At 33.2% G+C, this 21,968-nt stretch overlaps 4 protein-coding genes across 7 annotated transcripts; 1 reads left to right on the top strand and 3 right to left on the bottom strand.

Moving 5' to 3' along the window:
• Positions 1-1,586: 1,586 nt before the first annotated feature.
• On the bottom strand, positions 1,587-9,267 carry LOC107481881 (uncharacterized). Of its 4 annotated transcripts, XM_016102227.3 has the most exons (10): positions 8,173-9,265; positions 7,754-7,996; positions 7,368-7,514; positions 5,795-7,128; positions 4,701-4,774; positions 4,343-4,421; positions 4,102-4,221; positions 3,365-3,471; positions 2,469-2,626; positions 1,587-2,261 (listed from the first exon to the last, which is right to left on the bottom strand). In XM_016102227.3, exons 1-10 carry the CDS (start codon positions 8,869-8,871, stop codon positions 2,025-2,027), a joined length of 3,198 nt encoding a protein of 1,065 aa, XP_015957713.1. In that variant the 5' UTR covers positions 8,872-9,265; the 3' UTR covers positions 1,587-2,024. The 4 variants fall into 4 exon arrangements, 2 of the variants coding, with proteins under 2 accessions (XP_015957713.1, XP_015957714.1); XR_008007019.1 differs by lacking the exon at positions 1,587-2,261 and having other exon boundaries at positions 2,481-2,626; positions 3,365-3,461; positions 8,173-9,267; XR_008007020.1 differs by lacking the exons at positions 1,587-2,261; positions 2,469-2,626 and adding an exon at positions 2,867-3,025 and having other exon boundaries at positions 3,365-3,461; positions 8,173-9,267.
• A 2,531-nt stretch (positions 9,268-11,798) lies between these two features.
• Positions 11,799-13,444, bottom strand: LOC107481883 (uncharacterized). Its single transcript, XM_016102232.3, has 5 exons — positions 13,187-13,444; positions 12,918-13,054; positions 12,718-12,807; positions 12,431-12,589; positions 11,799-12,019 (listed from the first exon to the last, which is right to left on the bottom strand). Exons 1-5 carry the CDS (start codon positions 13,404-13,406, stop codon positions 11,945-11,947), a joined length of 681 nt encoding a protein of 226 aa, XP_015957718.1. The 5' UTR covers positions 13,407-13,444; the 3' UTR covers positions 11,799-11,944.
• Positions 13,445-16,395: 2,951 nt separating this feature from the next.
• On the top strand, positions 16,396-17,000 carry LOC107481611 (uncharacterized). The gene has a single exon (XM_016101881.3). The coding sequence runs from the start codon at positions 16,497-16,499 to the stop codon at positions 16,989-16,991; it is 495 nt and encodes a 164-aa protein (XP_015957367.1). The 5' UTR covers positions 16,396-16,496; the 3' UTR covers positions 16,992-17,000.
• Positions 17,001-19,990: 2,990 nt separating this feature from the next.
• Positions 19,991-21,121, bottom strand: LOC107481612 (uncharacterized protein At3g17950). Its single transcript, XM_016101882.3, has 2 exons — positions 20,734-21,121; positions 19,991-20,651 (listed from the first exon to the last, which is right to left on the bottom strand). Exons 1-2 carry the CDS (start codon positions 20,815-20,817, stop codon positions 20,196-20,198), a joined length of 540 nt encoding a protein of 179 aa, XP_015957368.1. The 5' UTR covers positions 20,818-21,121; the 3' UTR covers positions 19,991-20,195.
• Between the last annotated feature and the right edge of the window lie 847 nt (positions 21,122-21,968).

Raw genomic sequence — 21,968 nt, 5'->3', positions numbered from 1 at the left:
TGACAATGTCCACTGCAGCTTGGTTTGATAAAATAAACTTATAAAACCTAATTTTTTAGAGTTTTTTAGTAGTAGTAGTATTTATGTTTAGTAAATAAAATTAAAAATGATTTTCAATAAATATAAGTAATAATAATTGTGTTTGGTATAAGAATTTTTTAAATTTAAAAAAATTATAATGGACAAATGTAAGAGTTAAATTTAAAAATTAATTAATATATTAAGATATATTAAATTTTTTAATTTTGATAATACAAGTCTAACTTTAAAAAGTTATATTTTAGATGGTTTACCAAATCAAACTTAAATGATATTTCAAAAACAAAATTGAGGTAATATGCAAAATAGTTCTTAAAATTTTGAACATGAATTAAAATAGTCCTTTACTTTCATAGATGACTAAATAATTTCATAGATGACTAAATAAGTCCTGAAATTTACTTTTGTGAATCTCTGATAGTTTCTAACCCAAATTTTCATTAGTACAGTCGAATTGTTAAGTGCTAACATAACATCCCAACGGTAAATTGATATGAACACTACATTAGTATGATCAAAACGATGTCTTAAATTGGTTGACTAGACTCAATTTAGTTTTTTTTTCTAATATAAGATCCTAATACCAAAAATTTACAGTAACATCATCTTTGACTAGGTTTGTGTTTTTATGTTGTGTGATATATGAATTCATATAAGGCCCATAAGGCTGCATTTGTTTATAAGACGGGATATTAAGATATAGACATAAGGATATAAATTATGTTTAGCAAGTAGGATATAGATAAAGATAGTGTCTTGGATGAATTAACGTATTTTATGTCATTTCTGATAAAAAAGACCCAGAGACAACTTGTTTTTTTAATTTTTTTTATTATTACTATCAAATTTTTATAATTATATTTTTTTATTTTAAATTGTGTGAAGAAAAAAATAAAGATCAATTAGACTTTTAATATTTGTTCTCTTATTTTCACTTCATTACCAAACAAAATAGCAAAATACTAATTTTTATTTTTGTCATTCGTATCATGTTTTGAGTGTCTTGTCTTATTCTATTCTCAGAACCAAAAGCAACTTAAGAGAACACCAATGAATGTGTCCCTCACTAAACTCGTAACAAGTTAAATAATCTATCCATTATTGAACTCTCTTCTGGCAACAAGGTATTCACACTTTCACTTCAATGATCATGTAAGATACTACGCGGACCAAAAATCACCAAAACAAACAAACAAACTCTTGCAGTGAGAAAAGAAGAAAAGCTGAAGATGATGCTATAATTTAGAGAAAGGACTAAATTAAATCCAATTAACTAATTTGAAATACCATTTTAAATTTGATCATGTTAAAAAGTCGTATTTGGTATTGGCATTTAAAAGTCTAAGATAGCATTGTACTAACAAAAGTTTGATTAGAAATCAACAGAAATTCACCAAAGTAAATTTAAAGACTTATTTGGTCATTTATAAAAGTGAAAAACTATTTTGATTCACGTTCAAAAATTCAGGAACCATTCTAGACATTACCTTAAAAGATTTAATTTGTTTAGTAAGGCTGCAAGTGTAAAGCTTCACATAAAATGCCGCTTGTCTAACAAATGTTTAAAAGCTATCATTAAGGATCTGCCGCATTCAATCGATTATTTCATTGATGATCCATTTCTTGGTAAGCCTAGCAGCCAGCAGGGTCTCCATTTCCTGGCAGAATACCCCATGCTGGCAGGCTCAAAAGCAGAGGGGAAAATGTAACCATGGGGATTGGCCATTTGCCCATTATGTCTAGTAATATTCTATTGAATCAACAAAATTCCCTTTAAGACAATCTACATAGAAAGAAACTACAACATCATTTCTGTGAAGACTACTGTACAATTCTATACATTGGAAAAGAACCACCACTACGTGGATATCAATCAAAGAATAAAAGAAAGCATAAACTCATCACACCGATCAAGCCAAAAAGGAATATGAAAACCCAAATCGAATGAATGAAATGAATGTAAACTAACAAAGAGCAAAATAGATTTATGATGTACATCTTACTACCAACGGACAGACCATTTTTTCTGCATGGATTGCCTTCAACAATGACACAAACTTCAGAAGGTTATCTTTGCAGAACCACTTAAGCTTCAATTTAAGCGGTCCTAGAGCAGAGTTTCCCCGGTTGACAGCTTCAAGGTTCATTTGGGTAGACGGTCGGAATTCTGCCGCTGGATACGTCAGAACCAAAGTCACACAGCTCTCGCCAACCTCAATGACCTGTTAAGTGTTACAGAATAAGCTACGCAATGAATGTTTAGGTACACAAGAAAAGGGAAGGCTTAGACTTATTTAATGGGAAACTTTGTGTTGTCCACAGTAGTTTCTCTATCTAGGAAGATGGCTAAGTATTATGTATTGTGATGACTGGTGAGGTATTGCAAATTTGCAATGACGTAAGATGTTCAAAACTCTCAGGAAGCTTACCACTTTTGTAATGTCAGAAATGGAGCAACAAGATTCAACTCTGAAATAGGGAGACACGGAAGAATCTGATGACAATGAGAACAGCTGCTTAACATCTTCAATGCATAAAAGTACATAACCTTTAATCACAAAGAGCGATCTCGAGACCCATGATTTCTCTGTAAGTTGAAAACGAAAACTTTATTTTTGTAAATTAATATTTAATTTAAAAAATATATAAATCATTGCAATTATTAATTCCATGTTTTCAACCCTACTACAGTTAAATAGTACAAGATAGTCTTTGAAACAATTATGACTAAGTGGATATAGAGCTAATAATAAGGGTTTTGCTGCATAGTGTAGAAAGGACATTTGCTATAGATACAGCACTGGAAGTTTTTAAAATACTATTATACATTTAGTATCACTGAAAACATGATGGAAAGCTTTGGAGCAACGGATGAGTTGTCTCCGTGTGAACTCAAGTTCAAGGGCTCAAGCTGTGTTCCCCACTGATACAATTATCAGGTTTGGCTGCCTACATTACACCCTTTGTGTGCAGTCCTTTCCGGACCCTGCATTAACATGGGATGATTGGCCATCGGTTCATCTAATGGAAAAAATCTTCTCCAAGAATATGATTTTATAACTAGTTCTGATATGTTTTTATAAAATGTTATCTTTCAGGAGTCAGAGCTACAAAGTATCTAGAAGTCTGGTGACAAAAAAAAAATATACAGGAAATGACCATTGCAGCCAACTGAGGTTAACTCGGTAGTTCAGTCTTCCCCCTCCCCATAGGTACTGGGCTTCTACGGGTCACCAAAAACAGATATGACCACTGTCTGCCATTCTCATTCCAAATTGAGTATAAAGAATTAAGTGCAACATAAAATGATTGGAAAGAAGTGTACCGCTGCTATTGTTACAACTGACAAGCACCATGGAATACTGATATATGCTCACATTTGAACCACCACATACTAGGTTGTCAAACAACTGAACCTGAACCTGCTCCAAACTGCCATTTAAATTTCCAAAACCAGTCTATTATAACAGGACGAATTAGAAAAAAAAAATGGAAGAAGAAAATAAACATGGTCCTAACAAAATAGAGTAATAAATTATTTGAACTTTGAAAACCAATAGGAGAAAAAGCACCATACCCTATAAAACTTTAGGCTACATGCACTTTACCCCAAGAGTTTTGAACTTCTGCAAATCGACCATCTGACCATTTCCTAACCACAAAAATTGACTCATCTTTCCTCTATTTGTTAACAGAAATAGAACAAGTTGAAAAACCATGCAAATTGACTCTTCTGTCATCTATCGTTAACAGACCCAAGTTAAAAAATGTATTGCATATTAAGTTGCGGTTCTTTAGCTAAGGAGCACTGAAGTGCACATGAAATGATGCACTTACTTTTGGGGTATAGTGCACTTATTTTCCATTATTAATGAAGAAAAAGTTGGGTTGATTTACACGCTGTTAACATTCTAGGGGTAAAGTACACACGACCTATAGTTCACGGGGTAAAGTTCTTTTTTTTTTTTTCTATAAAAAATAAACTTTCATAGAGACATGCATTTAAAGAAAATGAAATTATATATATAAACTATCACTCAAATTAATATTTTATAGGTATACCTTTTTATTGAGCATCTACCATTTCGAACACATGAATCAAGCATGTTACATAATAGCTCTCGTGATTTCTCAATGTTTCTTGTTACGAAAAGGTATGTTTCACCACCCTCAAAGTTCACCCTGAGAAGCCAAAAGATTACATATACAAAGCTGCTGTTTTTAGGCTCAAAAGTCGAAACATATCCAGGTGATTCAGAAGTTGCTACTTTTTTTAGCTCAAAAAACATGCGAGTGCACTGACCTTAACAGCTGAAGCCCCATCCCAACAAGCACTTCAAAAACTTCTTCTACCTTGTGGCAACTCAATACACTCAAAGTTCCTGGATGGCATTTTAAGAAGGCTTTTTTAGTACATATATGTATATATGTGTATATATAAGCAGCAATCAGGTGAGAATGTTCAACTTTTATAAGGTGTGAATATGGTTGTGAAAATGCCATTGTTTGCAGTAGAAGGTTGTGAAAATATGATAAGTGGCAAGCATTAAGAGAAATTCCACATTTTACATAAATTAATATGATAATCATGGGAAATTGGGCAAAGAGAATCCACTATAGATACGGGGAAGTTCAAGTGCCAACAAAAGGTCATAGCCTACCTGACCCTTCAGAAGCTACATTGATTAGTAGCACATAGAGCTTCTTAAGACTGCTCAGCAGTACTGCAACCTCTCTACATGGGGAAAACAATAAATAACAAAAGTCATGTCTGGAATGTGCAACTTTTAGAGTACAAATAATAATAATCAGTTCAGAACAACATAAACAGATAATTATTTTGGAAAGATTCATGCTTCCTATGGTGATTACCAATGGATCTAGAACTGAACTTGACAGAGAAAAAAGAAAAAGAAATAAAATCAAGTAATGCAGCTCAAACATTTTACATTACTATTTTGTGAAATGAAATTCATCATCTATGAAATATGTTTCAGAATTCTTCACAACAGTTTTGAACTTTTTATCTACTTGATCCTTTTATATATTTAGAGATTAATAAAAGCTTTTTGCAAATATTTGACAACAATACAACACACAATTTTCCACTTTATTTAAAAAGGTATATATGAAATTTGTATTTGATTATTCCATTGCAAATATTATGATTTGCTTCACATGATTATGATTATTAAAATGTGATACTCATTTACAAGAATTCTCTAGTACTCCTTTCAAATTAAAATAGAAGCTCAAGGCAAATATCATTTCTTTGTTACACCAAAGGGTAAGTATTCAGACTCTCAAAAAGATGGCTAGTTTGGTACTGTCCTTGCTTATTACTATTATTATTATAAAAAAAGAAGGAAAAAGAAACTGTGTCATTTATATAAATCTCCATGGAGAACTATTGAATGCAATCAATAGGAAACAGTGTTACTTTGACAGTTAGAACAATGGAAAAAATTGATTGATATATATAAGAAAGATTATGAGAGAAAACAGTTGTCATTACAAATATGCACAACGATAAACATTTGCAGAGCTAATGCTCACCATGGGTAAAGAGCATAAGAAATTTTAAACACGAAAGAAGTGATTATAAAGAATAATTGACTCAGCCTCAGAAACAATTTACTGCAGAAATATATATATATACAGTATTATGCTAAGTAAACAAAACTGTCAGATAAAGTTATTAACCATTTGACTCTTCTTATCAAATTTGCTTAAATTCTTGTGAACTGATAATTACCTTTCTATATAAATCGCCTCCCTCTGAATGACACAGCTACAACGCATGCAATGACTACAGATCTCACTAGCTTCAGAATCAGCAACACTCGAATTGAAATATGTAACTATAAAATCATCATTCTCTTGGGCACGGGAATTATGCACGGAAAATTCAGAAGAATCATCAGTGTGCAGTTCATTCTTCAAATTTCCTGATATAGGTCCTTGACTAATCTGCTCTTGTTCTTGGGACGCACTGCCATCTGTATTCTCTTCTAAAATTGACACAAATCGCTTCTTGACCTTTTTCTTGACTTTTCTTGTCAATGAATCGGCATCTTCGCTAACAAAAGAAGTATTTGCATCATTGTGACTACTAGCAGCAAAATTAATTGAACATTGCTTAGAATTTTCATCACTTAGAGAACCAAATAAAGAAATGCCATTTTCTATTGCATGAGGAATTCCCTGGCTTGGGTTGTAAAACATGTCCTTGGGTTGATTTTGGGGAACATGACCATTGACATTCCCATTCACATAATTTTTGCTTACCAAATTATCATCCCCAGGAACTGGTGGCTCAAATTCACTGTGATCAACTTCACTACAGCTCGTGTTACTGTCAGAAGATGCCACTGAAAAGGAATCTGCGGAAAGCTGCAAAATTTCCTCCTCCATGTGTTGCCGACGATGAAAAAGGTCTTCTTGAAAATGGGGAGGAGATGAGGGGCATACAGATGATGACTGAGACCCATATACGTCATTAATAGTGGTCAATGGTGATATGTTGACATTTTCGGCCATTCTATAGGCTCTTTGATCAGCAACAGTGTCAGCAAGTGAATAAGATTTAAGTTGATCCACATCCACTCCTCCCAAATCAGAAAGACTAGCAGTAAAGTGTGAACCTCTATAATCAAAGTATTGCTGCCTACACATATCTACAAAAGAATTATCTGATTCCAAAATATTCATGCTACTTTCATCTCCTGATGCTAGGGCAGAGTCTGATGCATATCTCGAGACTTCCCCAGATTTCTCCTGATTCGTCTTGTCTCTGAAGTAATGTTTTTTCTGATGATGCAAAGCAGTTCTGGCTTCTTTGCTAGTTCCCACCGATTTATCACAAGCAATATCCATCCATTCTTTGAATTCTCGCAACCAAAGAATAGAACGCTCTTTCTTCATATGCTCAACTTTGTTTATCAAATCCACCACTTCAGCTTCATCATTAGATAAATCAGGCTCCTCTCTATTTAGAATTTCATTCCCACATGATGCAGATTCCTCATCCGAACATGAGCTAGTCATCACTTCTTCATTCTTAATACTGGCTAGACGAATGACCTTCCTCTGCTTGGGGGAAAACAATAGAACATAATAACACAATGTTTATCTCCAAATAGATAAAAAAAATGAAATTGGCAGATTTTTCAACAATGCAATAGAAAATAATCCAGATAAAATTAGCATCTATTCTGAAGTTCAATTTTCAGAAATGCAATAGGTTCAATTTCAGAAGTTAGCAAAAAAACCAACGTGCAACAGGTATCATTTATACAAATACACATCCAATTTCACCTATTACATACCCTTCTATTATTGCCCGCTTCCACTGTAGACTCATCCTTTGCAGGCACATAAATCCCAAAGCTGGCAGGTTGCTTATGCATACTGGCAATAATTATTTGTCTCTTCCAAAAATCTTCAGTGCTCATTTCCTTGTCATCTAATTTTAACTGATTGGCACAGGAAGAAAAATGTAAGTTTAGAAAGGTGGGGGGAAACAACTAAAAGCAAGAACGAATTAAATGATGTCTGAAAATGACCTCAGGGAAAAGAAAAACAAAAATACAATTAAACAACAAGAATAAGCCAACAGGACAATCAACATCTCAAGTAAGAGTATACTCTACAAAGCCACAAGTAGATACACCGCATGTGTGAGTGTGTAAAAGCAAATAACATTAACTTAAACCTTTTCTGCGCAGACGAAGATGCTAAAAACTTGTGCTCTATACCATCGAGCACAGCATAAAGGATTTCCTTCCAACCATAAGCTTTGGAGATTTGGAAGGCCAGCAAGGAACTCAAGCTCTGAAAACTTTGAAATAATATTGTAGGAAACATCAAGTGCTTCAAGTGACCTCAACTTCTCAATCCCAGACAAAGTAGTGAGAGCATTGTTCCTCAAAACTAGTTTAACAATATGACAGGATACCTGCATGATCCAACACAATTGGCACATGGGGTCCAAGAGCTAGTTCGTAAAAGACGAACACAATTAAAACAAAGGACATTAAAATTGTTCCGGCAAATAGTTTCCTTTTATAGCATTTAAGTGTTTCTAAGTGACTGGTTACCACAACCAGCTGGCATAATCAACCATATAGGTACCTGGGTGAAGGGAGCAAATGATCTGAGATGATTGAAGCCAAGGTCCAAATGTTTCAATTTGGCACACTTATGAAGATTGTCTACCTTGGCAAACTTGTTCCTGCTAAGGTCAAGCGTTTCAACAGCAGGAAGAAGCTGCAGAGACTCGTCCATGAGAACCAAGGCATTGCAAGCGCAGGAGACAAAGGAGAGGCGGTTCCACTGGGGAGAGTCCTTGATTTCAGTGATCCTGCTAGCAAAGACATGGCGGAGAGCATCGGTGGAATTGTGACAAATGATCTTCTCGAGAGTGTGGCGGAGGTCGAGCAAGGCTCTGGCGGCGGAGGTGGAGAGGTCGCAGCCCCTGAGCTCAAGAACTTTCAAGCGGCCAAAGGGGAGGAAGGACAAGGGAGTGGGGTCCCTGATGGGGGAAGGGAGCACAGAGACCACCTTGAGGGAGGTCAGCAGGCGGAGGATCCGTCGGAGCTGCTCGAGGGCGCGGTGATCCCCCAGGTCCGAGACGTATGCCCTAAGGTAGTCCACCGGTGCCCCCGCCAGCATGCTCTCCAGCTCATGCAGTGCCTCCAGCCTCGACTGCACGTAGTGCAACCCCGCCGGGTTCAGCTTCAGTACCACCGTCCCCTCGATCAGCGGCCCTGCGTGCTCCTCCACGAACTTCACCAACTTCTCCAGGTACCGATCTCCCGTCACAATCGCCATCTGATTCCCCCCTTTCGCGCTCTAATTAGGGTTTCTACCGACAAAAGCAAGCTTCCGTCTTCATGAAAAGAACCGCCGCGTCAACTCAACACAGACACGAGAGAAAGGCGTATCATGTATGATTTATGCACCTACAACTGCTGCAGCAGCAGCAGCAGCAGCAGAAGAAGAAGAAAAGCTTCTACTTGAGAATAACCAGAGGATGAAGAAAGAAAATGAAGGAGAGAATATCGAGGAAGCGAACGAATTCAGAGTAGAAAGCTAGAGAAAGGTGGTTTGGGAGGGATGGGCGAAACAGAAACGGCCATGGGTACGGATGAAGAGAAGCGTTTGAGAATTGAGATGGTGACTTTTTTTTTTCTATTTTTGTTGTAATAAAATCGATTCAAAATATTATCTCAAAATTGATATAAATATATATTAAAAATAAATTAAATTATATATATTTACACATAAATATATTAAATATTAATTTTAATAATTAATTTTAATATATATAATCAAAGCGAAGTTATATCGTATACGGAAATCTATCAGGATTCAGGAAAGGATCTGTAATTCTATCCTTTTTAACATTTTAAGTTAGACCAAATTTCTTGAAATGATTGTCATTTTATTATCTTCTCTTCTCTCATCCGTAACTATGATCATTCCATAATTCATCTATGTAAGATAGTATTTGGTAGAGAAACAACGATAAAAAATTAAAATTGAGAGACAAAAATTAAGAAATAAAAATTAAAATAGATTTTAGTATTTTATTTGGTGTAAAGTTAGAGATAAAAATGAAAACAAAAATAAAATTTTAATTTAATTTGTATAAAAAATAAAATTAAAATTAATTAATTAAAATAAAGGTATTTTAAGTGTAAAATATTATTAAAATTTTTGTTTTTATCTCTAAAAATTTTAATTCCTTATGTCCTTACATTTTAAAAGTACCGAAATACTGAAATTTTAGAGACAAAAATAAAAATTTTGATACTAATTTTCGAGTCTCAATCTTTCAATCTATATCTTAGTATCTCAAAACAAACGTGACCTAATATCTATGTACTCGTTCTCTTTTAAAATGTTGCTTCAACGTGTTAAACCAATTCTTTTTTATTTATATATTTGTTTTATACTTAATATAGTGAATGAATGATTTTCAGATAGGGCTGTGTTAAAAGTGTAGAATTTTGGTGTTCAAATATAATTAAGATTTATTATTTATCAACTCTATTAGAACATTTATTTTCCGCACTAGTAAAATTTGCAATCTTACTCGGGTATTGTGACTCTCTTCTATATTCTAATAACAAATTGGAATATAATGACAAAACAAAAAATTGGTAATTCTTTTATAGTTACTTATATTCTTGATCAATTTTATTGAATCACTTTGCTTTTTTTTTTTCCCATGGAATCTTCGTTGTGTATACTGATACGAATCGGATAATAAAATATTGGCATGCATTCATAAATGTGTTAATTGAGAAAAGAGAAAGAAGGCTAAAGAAAGACAGACTAAATTCATAAATGTATTTAGTTTTTATAATTAACTTAACTTTTTAATTATTAAATATGTATCAATTTCTATTTTAATAGTAAATCAGATGATACTTTTAAAAAGAATGGAGTCTCTTTTCCCCACAACGAATCCTTCCCCAACTCTATCTCTCACGAGGTTAATAGTAATACCACTGCTAACATTTTTTATAAAAATTTAATTTTGATACAATAATAGTATAAAATATTTTATTTTATTTTATTTTTTTAAATAACAATGTTTTAAACATATATATATGAGAAATATTAAGAGGCTGATATTTTTATCAATATTAATAAATATTTTAGGACAATATTCTATTTTTATATTATTGAAAAATAAAATTTAGAATTTAGAATAAAAATATTTTTATTGGTCAAATATTAGACAAAAATGATAAATTCTGTTGATTATGTACCATTGAGAAATTTTGTTAATCTTGTTATAGAACGGCTAAATCTGTTATGCAACGTTCTCTTCTGATTTTGTTTCTTTCTTTGTTTTAAAAGTTCACCCTACGCTCAGACCTGCACGTGAATGGTTCTGCTGTGTATATGCAAACGCAATGAAAAAATGGACAAGAGACTCATGAATCTAGTGCAAGCTGCACCAGCACGTGAATGGCTCTTGTACATACATGCGCATGCTGCATGTCTAACCAATCATTTTGGTTTACAGTCAAATAACAATTGGGTATTTCAATTTAGTAGCGCTGGTGAGCAGGCATTTCCCAGTGTCATCATAATTTTGAGGTTTACCTCAACAGAAACATGCACTCGCACTCTCCGAGTTTTCCAGAATGAGGAATAAAAGTGCACTCAGCGAAAGAGAGAAATATGCAAATACTGAGACATGGGAGGCACAGCTTCACTTTGAACGAGGTAGTTAAGAAATATTTAAGGTAGTGTTTGTTTTCAAAATACTAAGACTTAGTATTGTATTTAATAGCTAAAAACTAAAATTAAAATTTCAGTCTAGAAACACAAAATTTTAATCCTTTTAATATTTCTAAAAACCGAAAACACAAAGAACGGAAATTTTAGAACACAAAAACTGAAATTTTAACATTTTTTTATACTTGAAAATAATTAAGTAAATATTCTTATTTCATATTCATATTTAGCTTGAATCAAATAAAATATTAAGACATAACTTTTCTATACCTTTTATACCAAATATAATACAAATATTTAGTTTAGTTTCAGTTTTTATCTTCCGGTCTATGTTTCTCAATCTCAGCCTTTCCTCCAAAGGCATCCTAAATGTCAATGACCTTACTAAAACCAATGCTTGGCATAAGATTAGCACCTCAGTCAGCAATCCATTTTTTTTTATAGACTCTATCTCGAGCTCTTCTCTGCTTCATCTGTTTTTTCTTCAATGGCAAGGAACACGATTTTAACAAGTTGTCTAACCTTTTTTTCCTGAACTGAACTAATCAACTGGGACCATATAGACTGGAATATTCTGTTTCATTTACAGTTACAGTGGTAAGATTTCAGATTATTATATATACAAACAAGTTACCTGCTTCCCACAAACTTAGCGTCTCTTCTCTTCCTCAATTTCCTCAAGCAGAGCCTCTAGCTCTGCTTCTGTTAGGGACTCTAACCGTTTCTGCACATTCAAAATTAATTTGTAAAAAATTCCATATACTAATCTCCTAAAGTAAGGTAGTAATTAAGTGATACTAATAAATCTGTTCACAACATAATAACCAATAATATACAATAACTCAATAAAATTGGGAAAACAGTATTCCGAGGCATGTCATGTTGAGGAACAATGTGATTAACGACGATTCTGTCCTAAATTACAAATTAAGACGTATGTATGGAAAAATATTTCTGACTAATAGACCTTTATCTTTTTTGGATATCAACATGTGTCTCAAACTCTCAGGCTTCAAGTACAAATGACAAAAGTAAAAGTAATATTTAGTGTGCAATGCCACATGACCAACTATCACACTTGGCTAAGGCTAAATTCTATACAATAGAAGCAACCTTGTTAATATTATTATGTTACCTCCATCACTTTGCTTTCATAGTCACGCAGTTGTTGAGCATATGTCATTTCCTTGTTTGAAACTCTGAATATATATGTTGAGATCCATCCAACTGTGAGGCCCAGAACTAGCACCAGTTGAACCACGTTTCCTGCTTGTAGTGGATCAACTCCAACAAACTGCCAAAAAAGAAATTGCAACTCCAAGGTTAATCCCAGTGCCTAAATGAATGCCTATAGAAAATCCATATCTCATGGTATGTTAAAACAAGAGGGGAAGTATAATCCAATAACTGAAACCAAGGTACCTCTAATCCAGCTTTTAAGGCAATGCCAAGGAAAGTAACTCCCAGTCCAATTACGAGAACATCTTTCCTTGTATATCCAAATGGTATCTTCTGTAACATCCAAAAATATAGTTAAAGTGAGCACACATCATTACTTACTTCCTTGATTCCTTCAAATAGTACATACTTGACAAAAATGATGGAGTGATAGTGATACATGCCTGTGCTTGAGGAGAGGGAGAGGGAGTGCTAGTAGGGTCTGAAGAACTATTTTTAATTGTACGGATAGAGAATCTGTTACGTTTCGCTGTGAATGATGTAAGCGTCTTTGCATTTAGGGTTGTGGAACGGGGGAGCACTGTTCCGGAAGAAAAAGAACCTGAGGGTCAGATATGCATTACAAGTAACAAGAACAAGAGGACTGAAAATCTGAAATAGAAGGAATAATAAATAGTTGAGTACTGAGTAGGAGGTAATTGAAGTGGCTGACCTGTCCCTGTGTTGAAGCTTGAAGGGGTTGGCAAAGAAGAAGCAGCAGGCAGACGCAGAAAGGAGGGGATTGGGCATCCTTGGAGTGGAAGGGTGAAATTTGCATATCCGATTCCGAATCCAATTCCAATTGGAGGAGTAGAAGGGGCCATCATAGAATAGTAGTAAGAGTTTGAAACAGCTAGCCTGGGAGGGAGGGATAAGCCTGTGAATGGAGTCATAGTGCCAATTGCAAAATGAGATTAGAATTGATATTTTAATGAGATGACACTTAAGATATGAGGCTAGATAGCCCTGATTTGTATGGTGTAATGTGTTGCTTGTCCAACCGCGTTGCAAATTCCTCTGCCTCCTTCTCTTGCACACGTGTCGCTAGTGGCTACACCTTGCCTTTCATGGGAGAATTTACCCAGGGTTTATTTGGTCTGGGTCTTGTTTTTATTTTTAATAATTTTAATTTTTTAATTTTTTAATTTTTGTTAAAAAATAAGAAATGGAAATAGAAATGTTAATTTTATTTTTTCTTAATTTTAAAAACAAAAAATATCTAAAAAGATAAAAACACAAACTAAATGTACTCTTGTTCTCAAAAAATTAATATTTATTAATTAATGATTTTATATTAGTATTATAAATTTATAATTTTTTTAATTTGAATCTAATATATTAATAAAATAAAATTCTAAATTCTAAATCATAAAGTTTAAAATACTAAATCTTAAATCCTAAAATAAAAATTAACATTAAACTGACATAAATAAGACAAAACAAGAGTGTTTATTTGTTCTCCGAATATACAATAAATTTTGGGTTAACTACAAAAAATGTCTTTGAATTATTCAAACGCTGACAAAAATACATTTAAATTTTACTATCGATAAAAATATCTTTAAATAATTTAAAAACATAATAATAATACCCAATAGTAAATATATATTTTTAAAAATGCCTTGAAGATTGAATTTTGATATGATTTTTTACAAGAATAATTAAAAAAATGAGATATTATTATTCTTAAAATTTGGTATTTTTTTCTAAGTATATATTTTTTGTGATTTTTTAAAAGTATTATTAGTTGTTAACAAAAGAATTACAAATATATATATATATATATACTCAACAAAAAATCACCAAATTTTAAGGATACTAATATCTCATTTTTTTAATCATACTTGCAAAAAATTGTATCAAAATTCAATCTCTAATGCATTTTTTGAGAAATACATATTTAATGTTAGATAATCTTGCAAAAGAACTAACATTAAATATGTATTTCTCAAAAAATATATTAGAGATTGAATTTTGATGTAATTTTTTGCAAGCATAATTAGAAAAATGAGATATTATTATTCTTAAAATTTGGTGATTTTTTGTTAAGTATATATTATTTTCTGATTTTTTAAAAGTATTATTGGTTGTTAACAAAAATAATATAAAAAAATTATATACTTAACCAAAAAATCACTAATTTTTATGTATAATAATATATTATTTTTATAATTATGCTTGTAAAAAATTGTATCAAAATTCAATTTCTAAGGTATTTTTAAAAAATATATATTTATTATTGAGTATTATTGTTGTGTTTTTAAATTATTTGAAGGCATTTGTATCGATAGTAAAATTTGGATGTTTTTTTTGTCAGTATTTAACTAATTTGAAGACACTTTTGGTGGTTAACCCATAATTTTTTTACTATATGGTTCCATTCCCATCGGCTATTTGTTTTATATTTAACTTAAGAGTTTGATTTTAATACATTCATAATATAAAATGTTTTAAATAATTATTTAATCATATTTATTCTTATAATGACTACTTACGAGACGTAAAAGTAGTTATTTGTATTAATATGATATTATATAATTAAATATTTATATAAAATTATTTTACACTAATTAATTTAGATTGGTCGAGTGGTGAATTTATTTGTCTGTGGACAACAAAAAAGAATTATTTTACATTAATAATGTATTAAATCAAATTCCTAAGTTAATATTAATTTATATTTTATTTTTTCAATAAAATTATTTTCTTTATTTTTGACCGAAACACACCACTCAAATTAAGATCTATTTCCTATCCTATTTATGTCTGATCTACACTTTATTGTATAAGTAATTTTCATCCGAGAGAAAAAGAGACAGTATCAAGGCAGACATCTAGTTGTGTATTAGAAATCAAAACCCACACAATCTTTTGATAAGGACAATATCTTGGTTGGTGCTAAAAGAAAAACTGGTTTTTGTTTTTGGAAATATCATATGATTTTGCTTAAAAACAATAATTAAGGTGATAATAGATTAGGTTCATAATCAATTATTGATGTATACTTTATCCAAATGCAGTAATAATTTGTTATTATTTTGTGAAAGATGAAAAGAAACCTATACATATATGAGATGCCAAAGTATGATTATCTGGAAATACTAACAGCAGAGCACATGATGACAAATTGACAACTAACAGGTCGACCCTAGGGCCTAAGTAGGTGCAAGTGCATGAAGAAAGACTGTCCATTCATGCATCAATGGGAATATATATATATTACAAGCTAGCATATGATAGCGACACCATATCAAACAAAGATTTGACCTGCAATCAAATGTAGATTGTAGATGTTCATGGTCCATTTTGTTAATGCTACAAAATCAAAGCCATTGCTAATTAATGCTAGATACCATAACTAATCATTAGCTTGGTGGTGTCCTAAGTGAGGTCGCGAGATTATCTATACTCCAGTCCTCTCCATGTGCACTCCAATAAACTAGACAACAGATCAGAAGGGTGGTACCCGCAAATAGCAGATGTATCATGTATGTGCATTCATATTCCCAAATATTATTAAAGTCATATAGGCCAAATTAGTGACAGGTTGGACATATATATTTCCTTCATTTGTGGCATTTTCAAACTAACATTGAAATTAGAAAAGAAGATGATCCTTAAATTGCACAGGTGGGCGAGGCACAGTCACAAAAAGATTATATTAAAAAAAGCTTATTAAAAGTCCTAAAGCCACATACCAACTTTCTGTCCTCATATCTGCTGTCAGATGGAAAATTTTTTAGTTTTGAATATATTTATATATCAATCTGCTCCAATGCGACAAACATGAGTATTATTAAAGATAGAGAAAAGTAACATAAAAATATGGCAATAAATTAAAGATACCCAATAAACTAAGAAGGCCGAGGAAGAAAAAGAGAATGAAGTAGCTAGTCTTATGTGTGTGCGACAGGCAGGCAGGTAGGCAGGTTGCAAGAATATAAATAGAGGAGACTATTGCAAGAAGGTGTATCTATGTATGTATGGAAATGGGGAATGGGGGTAGTTCATGCAATCGGAAGAAGAAAGAGGTGTTTAAGGTGCTATTGGTGGATGATGGGAGGGTGGAGGCGTACAGAAAAGCAATGAGAGCAGGAGAGCTGATGGTTGAATACCCAGGGCACTTTGTGTGTGATTCCGGTTACCTGAAAGTAGGGCACCGCATCCAAGGCCTGCTAGCCCACCAAGAGCTTCAGGGCCGAAAATTCTACTTCCTTCTGCCAATGGACCTCCTATACTCCGTCCTCACCCACGACGAGTTGAGCTCCTTCAATTACAAGGCATCCCGATCCAGGCCAACCCTTAACAATTTCGCTAATACAATATTTAGCCACTTTTTTGTATGCATGTGTCCTCCACAGCCCGAGAAATTGCGATCACTTGCTGATGCTGGTGCTGAGACTGATGAAACGTACTCAAAGCTGAGATCTTGGAGGCCCGCACTGGAGACCATTAACGAAAGTCCATCAAGAGCTTAGATACATACATGTTTTAATTTTGTCTCCATTTTTCTTGGATTTTTTCATTCTATTTGTAGTTTCACACACCTTAGATTTAGCCGTCTTCTATATGCTCCTTGACACAAATTTACACTCTGGTTTTAGTTTGTACGCGATCAAAGACTGCTAATGTAATTAGAAATACGAGAACTGATTCATTTCATTATTGGGAACCTACTAGCAAATAGCAGGCAATTACTCTACAAGTTAACCCTTGAGTCAGGCAATTATTAATTTGATTCCTTTTAAGTGGTATTTATGTGGAAGGAAAAGTATAAGCCAAAAATTAAACAAAACTATATTAATTTATATCAATAATTAATTAATTTTAAATTTTTTAAATTTAAAAGTTAAAAAATTTTAAATTGATTAAGTAAACCTAATTAAAACTTATAAAAATCTTTCTCTTTTTTTTCACATTAATCTATCCACTTCTAACAATCACAAATTCGAAAAATATATAAAAAACATTCATTTAATATAAAAAAGAAACATTCTAATATTTAGTAGAAGAAACATTCATATATATTAACTCGTAAAAATTTTGAATTCATCCAGAGATATTTGGCTAGATTTTGGCTGATATGTTTTTGGTCCCTAACTTTACTCTATGTGGAATTGTCTAATTATAGAATTAATGGAGATATTTAGTAACCAACAAAATTTAGCCAAAATAACTAATAATTAAAAATTATTAGATAGATATTAATTTCACGTAAATATTACTTACATATAAATTTCTATATTTTTTTAAGTAACTAATTCTATTTTTAGTCTAAATTCGTTACGTGCTAATTTAATCACATTATTTAATAATTTAATTATCAATTTAATGTGAAAATACTTTGTGATACGCACATCATACTTAGGCAACAAAAATGATAAGTTCAGACACATAAATCCCAAATCAAATAACAATTGTGATTCACTAAAAGTAACTTACATAACGATATGCATAGGATTCATTAAGGATCTACGTAATTCAAAAATATCACAACAGACTCTCACTTTATATGAAGAACCAAAATAACATACAGAAAGATTATCTGCTCTTTACTTATTTTTTTTACTTCTTATCATATTATTAAGATTTGCTTATGATTTAAGTGTTGGAATATTTTTTGTAAGTGTTTTTACACGTGGTGTTCAATTTAAGTCTATGTATAACTTCTCCAATTAAGCAACTCATCGATATTAGGAGTCGATATGAGTTTGGTTGATCATCAACAACCGAAACATTTGACACTTACCGTGGAGTCAAGTTATATTAATCCACATATTGAATTTCTTTTTCTGACGCAAAAACTCCAAAAATTGTCGATAATGGGATCCTATAACCGACGCAGTCCAAACTACTGGCACAAAATGCAGAACTCCAAGTGGAGCTTCAAAGAATAACTGAGTTACTAACCCAGCAACAAAATGGGAAGAAGGACAAGGACGATCCCAAGAGCACAAACCCAAACGACGAACCCATAGTGAAAGTTCGTCCGGATGAGATAGTCCCTACAAAAAAAAAAGACAATATCCAATCATTTTTTAGAACATATTATACAATTTTAAATGTCGAAGAGCTTTACACTGTCTACCACTCTCAAGTCATACGAAGGACTCAGAGACCCTCACATCCACATTACTAAATTTCAGGCGATGATGTTTTTTAACGGTGCTTCTAACCCTATTCGTTATCGTTCTTTTCCAACTTTTTTAGATGATACTGTTTATATTGGTTTTCCAAATTACCTGCAGGGTCTATTTCAAACTTTGAGGACTTGGCGGAGGCCTTTACTAGTCACTTCGCCGCGTCTAAAATATACATACATGGATCAGACTATCTTAACACCATCAAGTAAGGACAGCACGAAAGTCTCAAAGATCATATGACGCGCTTTGCTAAGGCAACCATAGAGATTCCAGACCTTAGCCTGGATGTACACTTGTTTGCAATCAAAAGCGGCCTTCGTCCTGGTAAATTTCGAGAGACCATAGCAGTAACAAAGGTAAAGACGCTAGCCGAGTTCTGGGAGAAAGCTGCTGGACAAATGGAAATTGAAGAGTTCCGCGAGGCTCAGAGAATAGACAAACAACAACCTCGGCGCAATGAGGAGGAAACCACCAAAGCCTAAAACGACAAGGATGTTAAAAAATCAAGTTGAGTTGGTCTAGTGATTAACTCATTGGTCCAGTCAAGCAAGTGTTGAAGACTTCAACATCTCATCATAAAGACATTGTTGAGTATATACAAGCGACAAAAACTCGACTTGCTTCCCTCAAGACCGACCAAGCTTGGGGCTATGATACGCACATCATACCTTAACAACAGAAACGATAAGTTCGGGCATGTAAGCCCTAAGTCAAATAACAACCATGATTCGGTAAAAGTAACTTACATAGCGATATGTACGGAATTCGTCAAGGATCTCAACGTAATTTAAAATATTACAACAATCTTTCACTCTATATAAAAACTAAAATAACATACAAAAGGATCATATGTTCTTTATTTATTTTTTCTATTTCTTATTATATTATTAAGACTTGCTTTTAACTTGAACGTCGACATATTTTTATACGTAGTATTCAACTCAAACCGAATATAATTTCTTCCATCAAGCAACTCATCAATATTATAAGTTGCTATAAACTCGGCTGATTATCAACAACCGAACACCTTGTAAATTTTTTTCATTATTATCTAACCAAAATTCAACTAGTGATTCTTTTACATGTTTAGTGTTAGTGAAGTATATTATCTAATTTGCACGGAATGTAGTATTAAATTATGAAAAAGTTTAGCAGTCAGCAATTTTATTATATTTTGGCTAGCATGTAATCAACAAAAAAATTATTAGATAAAATCTCTTACTAATTTTATACCATTAAAATTATCGTTGATAATTATTTGATAACTATAAATTACAAAAGTTGTTGGCCTAGTATTTCTCTTAAATTATTATTATTTGAACAAAAGTGAAAAGTAAAAGTTCTAAAAGGAAAAGCCGAACATTATTGCTTTATGCAGGTAAAGCACAGCCACAGATACACAAATCGTAATATAGTAATGTACTAGTACAGTAGCTCATTGATTAAGCAAACTACAAAACAATCATAAGAAAAATGATCCATCCAAATCCCATCCTTTCGCTTGCGGGGAAAAAAAAAAGGCTGTGGGGCTTGGTTGGTTTATCCCGCACCTCCGCTACAGATCCCGGTGAGCAAGACGGGGAATCTGCTACAAAGAGTCCCAGCCGTGGATGCTGCGTCGTCCACGACCGGCGGCGGAAGGACCCTGCCGTCGGCAAATAACCGTCGCCCATGGCTGGTATGCGAATTAATGACCATGCTCTCCAACTCGGCCGTTGTGCCGTAGAAGGCGCCGTCCCCGATGCGGCGTTCGACCTCGAGGAAGTCAGCGAGCGATGCCGGCTTGGCGAAGCCGTCTCTGCAGAAGCGCCACCACCGTGCTTGTGGTTTCTTGGTCTTCTTTGAGGTGGGATCCGGATCCCTGATGGGGATAGTGGCAAAAGAAGCGGCGGCGGAATTAGGCTGAGAGGGAGCTCTGAAGGCAATTGTTGGGAAGCTGACCCCCATGAGAGTGCCCAGTGAGGTGCTTCTGTCGTGGAAGAATGATCCAGTTGACTGTCACACTCACAGCCCACAAATTATTATTAAATGACAAATGAAATTGATCTCTGAAGAAGTGAAAGTGATAAGAGAATACCTCGGTGTCAAGATCAGAGGAGGAAACGGAAGAGTTGGTTGGTGAAGATGGTGCTGGCACCAAATCACCACCGGGGTTAAGCATCACTACTCTACTTCACTTGCTTGCTATTTCGAGCTTGTGGCTACCTGCTACCAAGAAAATGGAAAGGGAGAAAGAGAAAGAGATCAAATTAAAGAGGATTTCTCTCTCTCGCGCGCGTGTCGTTGCTAATTGCTACCCATCACATTCATGGATTCAAGGCCATGGGTTCGGTCATGGTTGTTCCGTCTTCCCATGAATATGATCATAATAATGTTCAACTTCCTGCCCCACCAACACCAACACCACACCCTTTACAATCTCCTCCACTCTTGTTTATTAACTAACTCCCCTTTTAATTTGAATTTAAATCCTCTGAAACCAAAAAATTGGTAAAATAATAAAATAATTAACTTAAGAATGATTAACCCACCGTCATATAATATATCTGAAATTGTGAACTCTACTCTTTTAATTTAAAAATGATTAATCATTCACTTTATTATTTTGCCAATTCCTTGGCTTTGAAAGAATTGGAAAGCTTTTCTATCAATTAATCAATTTCAAGTAGCACTAATATGCTTATAAGGGGATTTATGGCTCAACTACTTAGCAAAATCGAAATAATTAATAAGTAATTGCAAGAACAAAAAGAGTAGCTAGAGTTGGTTCTACTTGTTTTTGGTCGTGAGCAGGTTCTAATTCAAGACCCAATACTAAAATTAACAAAGCTCAATACTAGCTCAAAACATAATAAAGGCCCATGTAGTGGGCTTAGGCCCCGTTTACTCACAAGCTAGGACGGTGGTTGACCCAAATAGGAGGTGTTCAAATCGAAACGATCCAAATTAAACCGTTCATCCAATTCAGTCCAAATTGAAAATTGATTAAAACCGCACTAATTCAAATTTAATTAGATTCTATTTTTTAAAAACTGCTAGATCGGATTTGATTTGAATCTAATTTTCATAATTGATCAAATCCAATCCAAATCGCACAATCTGTTATAATATTATTATTTTATTATTATATTTACAATTATACTTATAACATATTCAATTTTTTATATTATTCATGTATTATTATTATTTAATAAATATTTTATGTTCAAAATGTTATTTATTTATTTATTTTAATTAATCTATAATTTTATTTTAATTGTTATGTTATTGTTGGATTTTTAAGATATTATTGAGACTTGTTATGTTATTGTT

The sequence above is a fragment of the Arachis duranensis genome, chromosome 3, assembly GCF_000817695.3.
Source record: "Arachis duranensis cultivar V14167 chromosome 3, aradu.V14167.gnm2.J7QH, whole genome shotgun sequence".
NCBI classification, from domain to species: domain Eukaryota; kingdom Viridiplantae; phylum Streptophyta; class Magnoliopsida; order Fabales; family Fabaceae; genus Arachis; species Arachis duranensis.
This window is presented reverse-complemented; position numbering and strand designations above follow the sequence as displayed.

Bases quoted from the DNA above. Each gene is read 5' to 3' on its own strand.
- LOC107481881 (XM_016102227.3), bottom strand. From the start codon at position 8,871: ATGGCGATTGTGACGGGAGATCGGTACCTGGAGAAGTTGGTGAAGTTC. The intron at 4,222-4,342 runs GTCAGTGCACTC...TTGGCTTCTCAG, and splicing joins ATGGGGCTTCAGCTGTTAAG to GGTGAACTTTGAGGGTGGTG. The intron at 2,262-2,468 runs GTAAGCTTCCTG...AACACTTAACAG, and splicing joins TTTCTGACATTACAAAAGTG to GTCATTGAGGTTGGCGAGAG.
- LOC107481883 (XM_016102232.3), bottom strand. From the start codon at position 13,406: ATGACTCCATTCACAGGCTTATCCCTCCCTCCCAGGCTAGCTGTTTCA. The intron at 12,808-12,917 runs GCATGTATCACT...TGGATGTTACAG, and splicing joins CTCCCTCTCCTCAAGCACAG to AAGATACCATTTGGATATAC. The intron at 12,590-12,717 runs GTACCTTGGTTT...CTTTTTTGGCAG, and splicing joins CCTTAAAAGCTGGATTAGAG to TTTGTTGGAGTTGATCCACT.
- LOC107481611 (XM_016101881.3), top strand. From the start codon at position 16,497: ATGGAAATGGGGAATGGGGGTAGTTCATGCAATCGGAAGAAGAAAGAG.
- LOC107481612 (XM_016101882.3), bottom strand. From the start codon at position 20,817: ATGCTTAACCCCGGTGGTGATTTGGTGCCAGCACCATCTTCACCAACC. The intron at 20,652-20,733 runs GTATTCTCTTAT...TGAGTGTGACAG, and splicing joins CCTCTGATCTTGACACCGAG to TCAACTGGATCATTCTTCCA.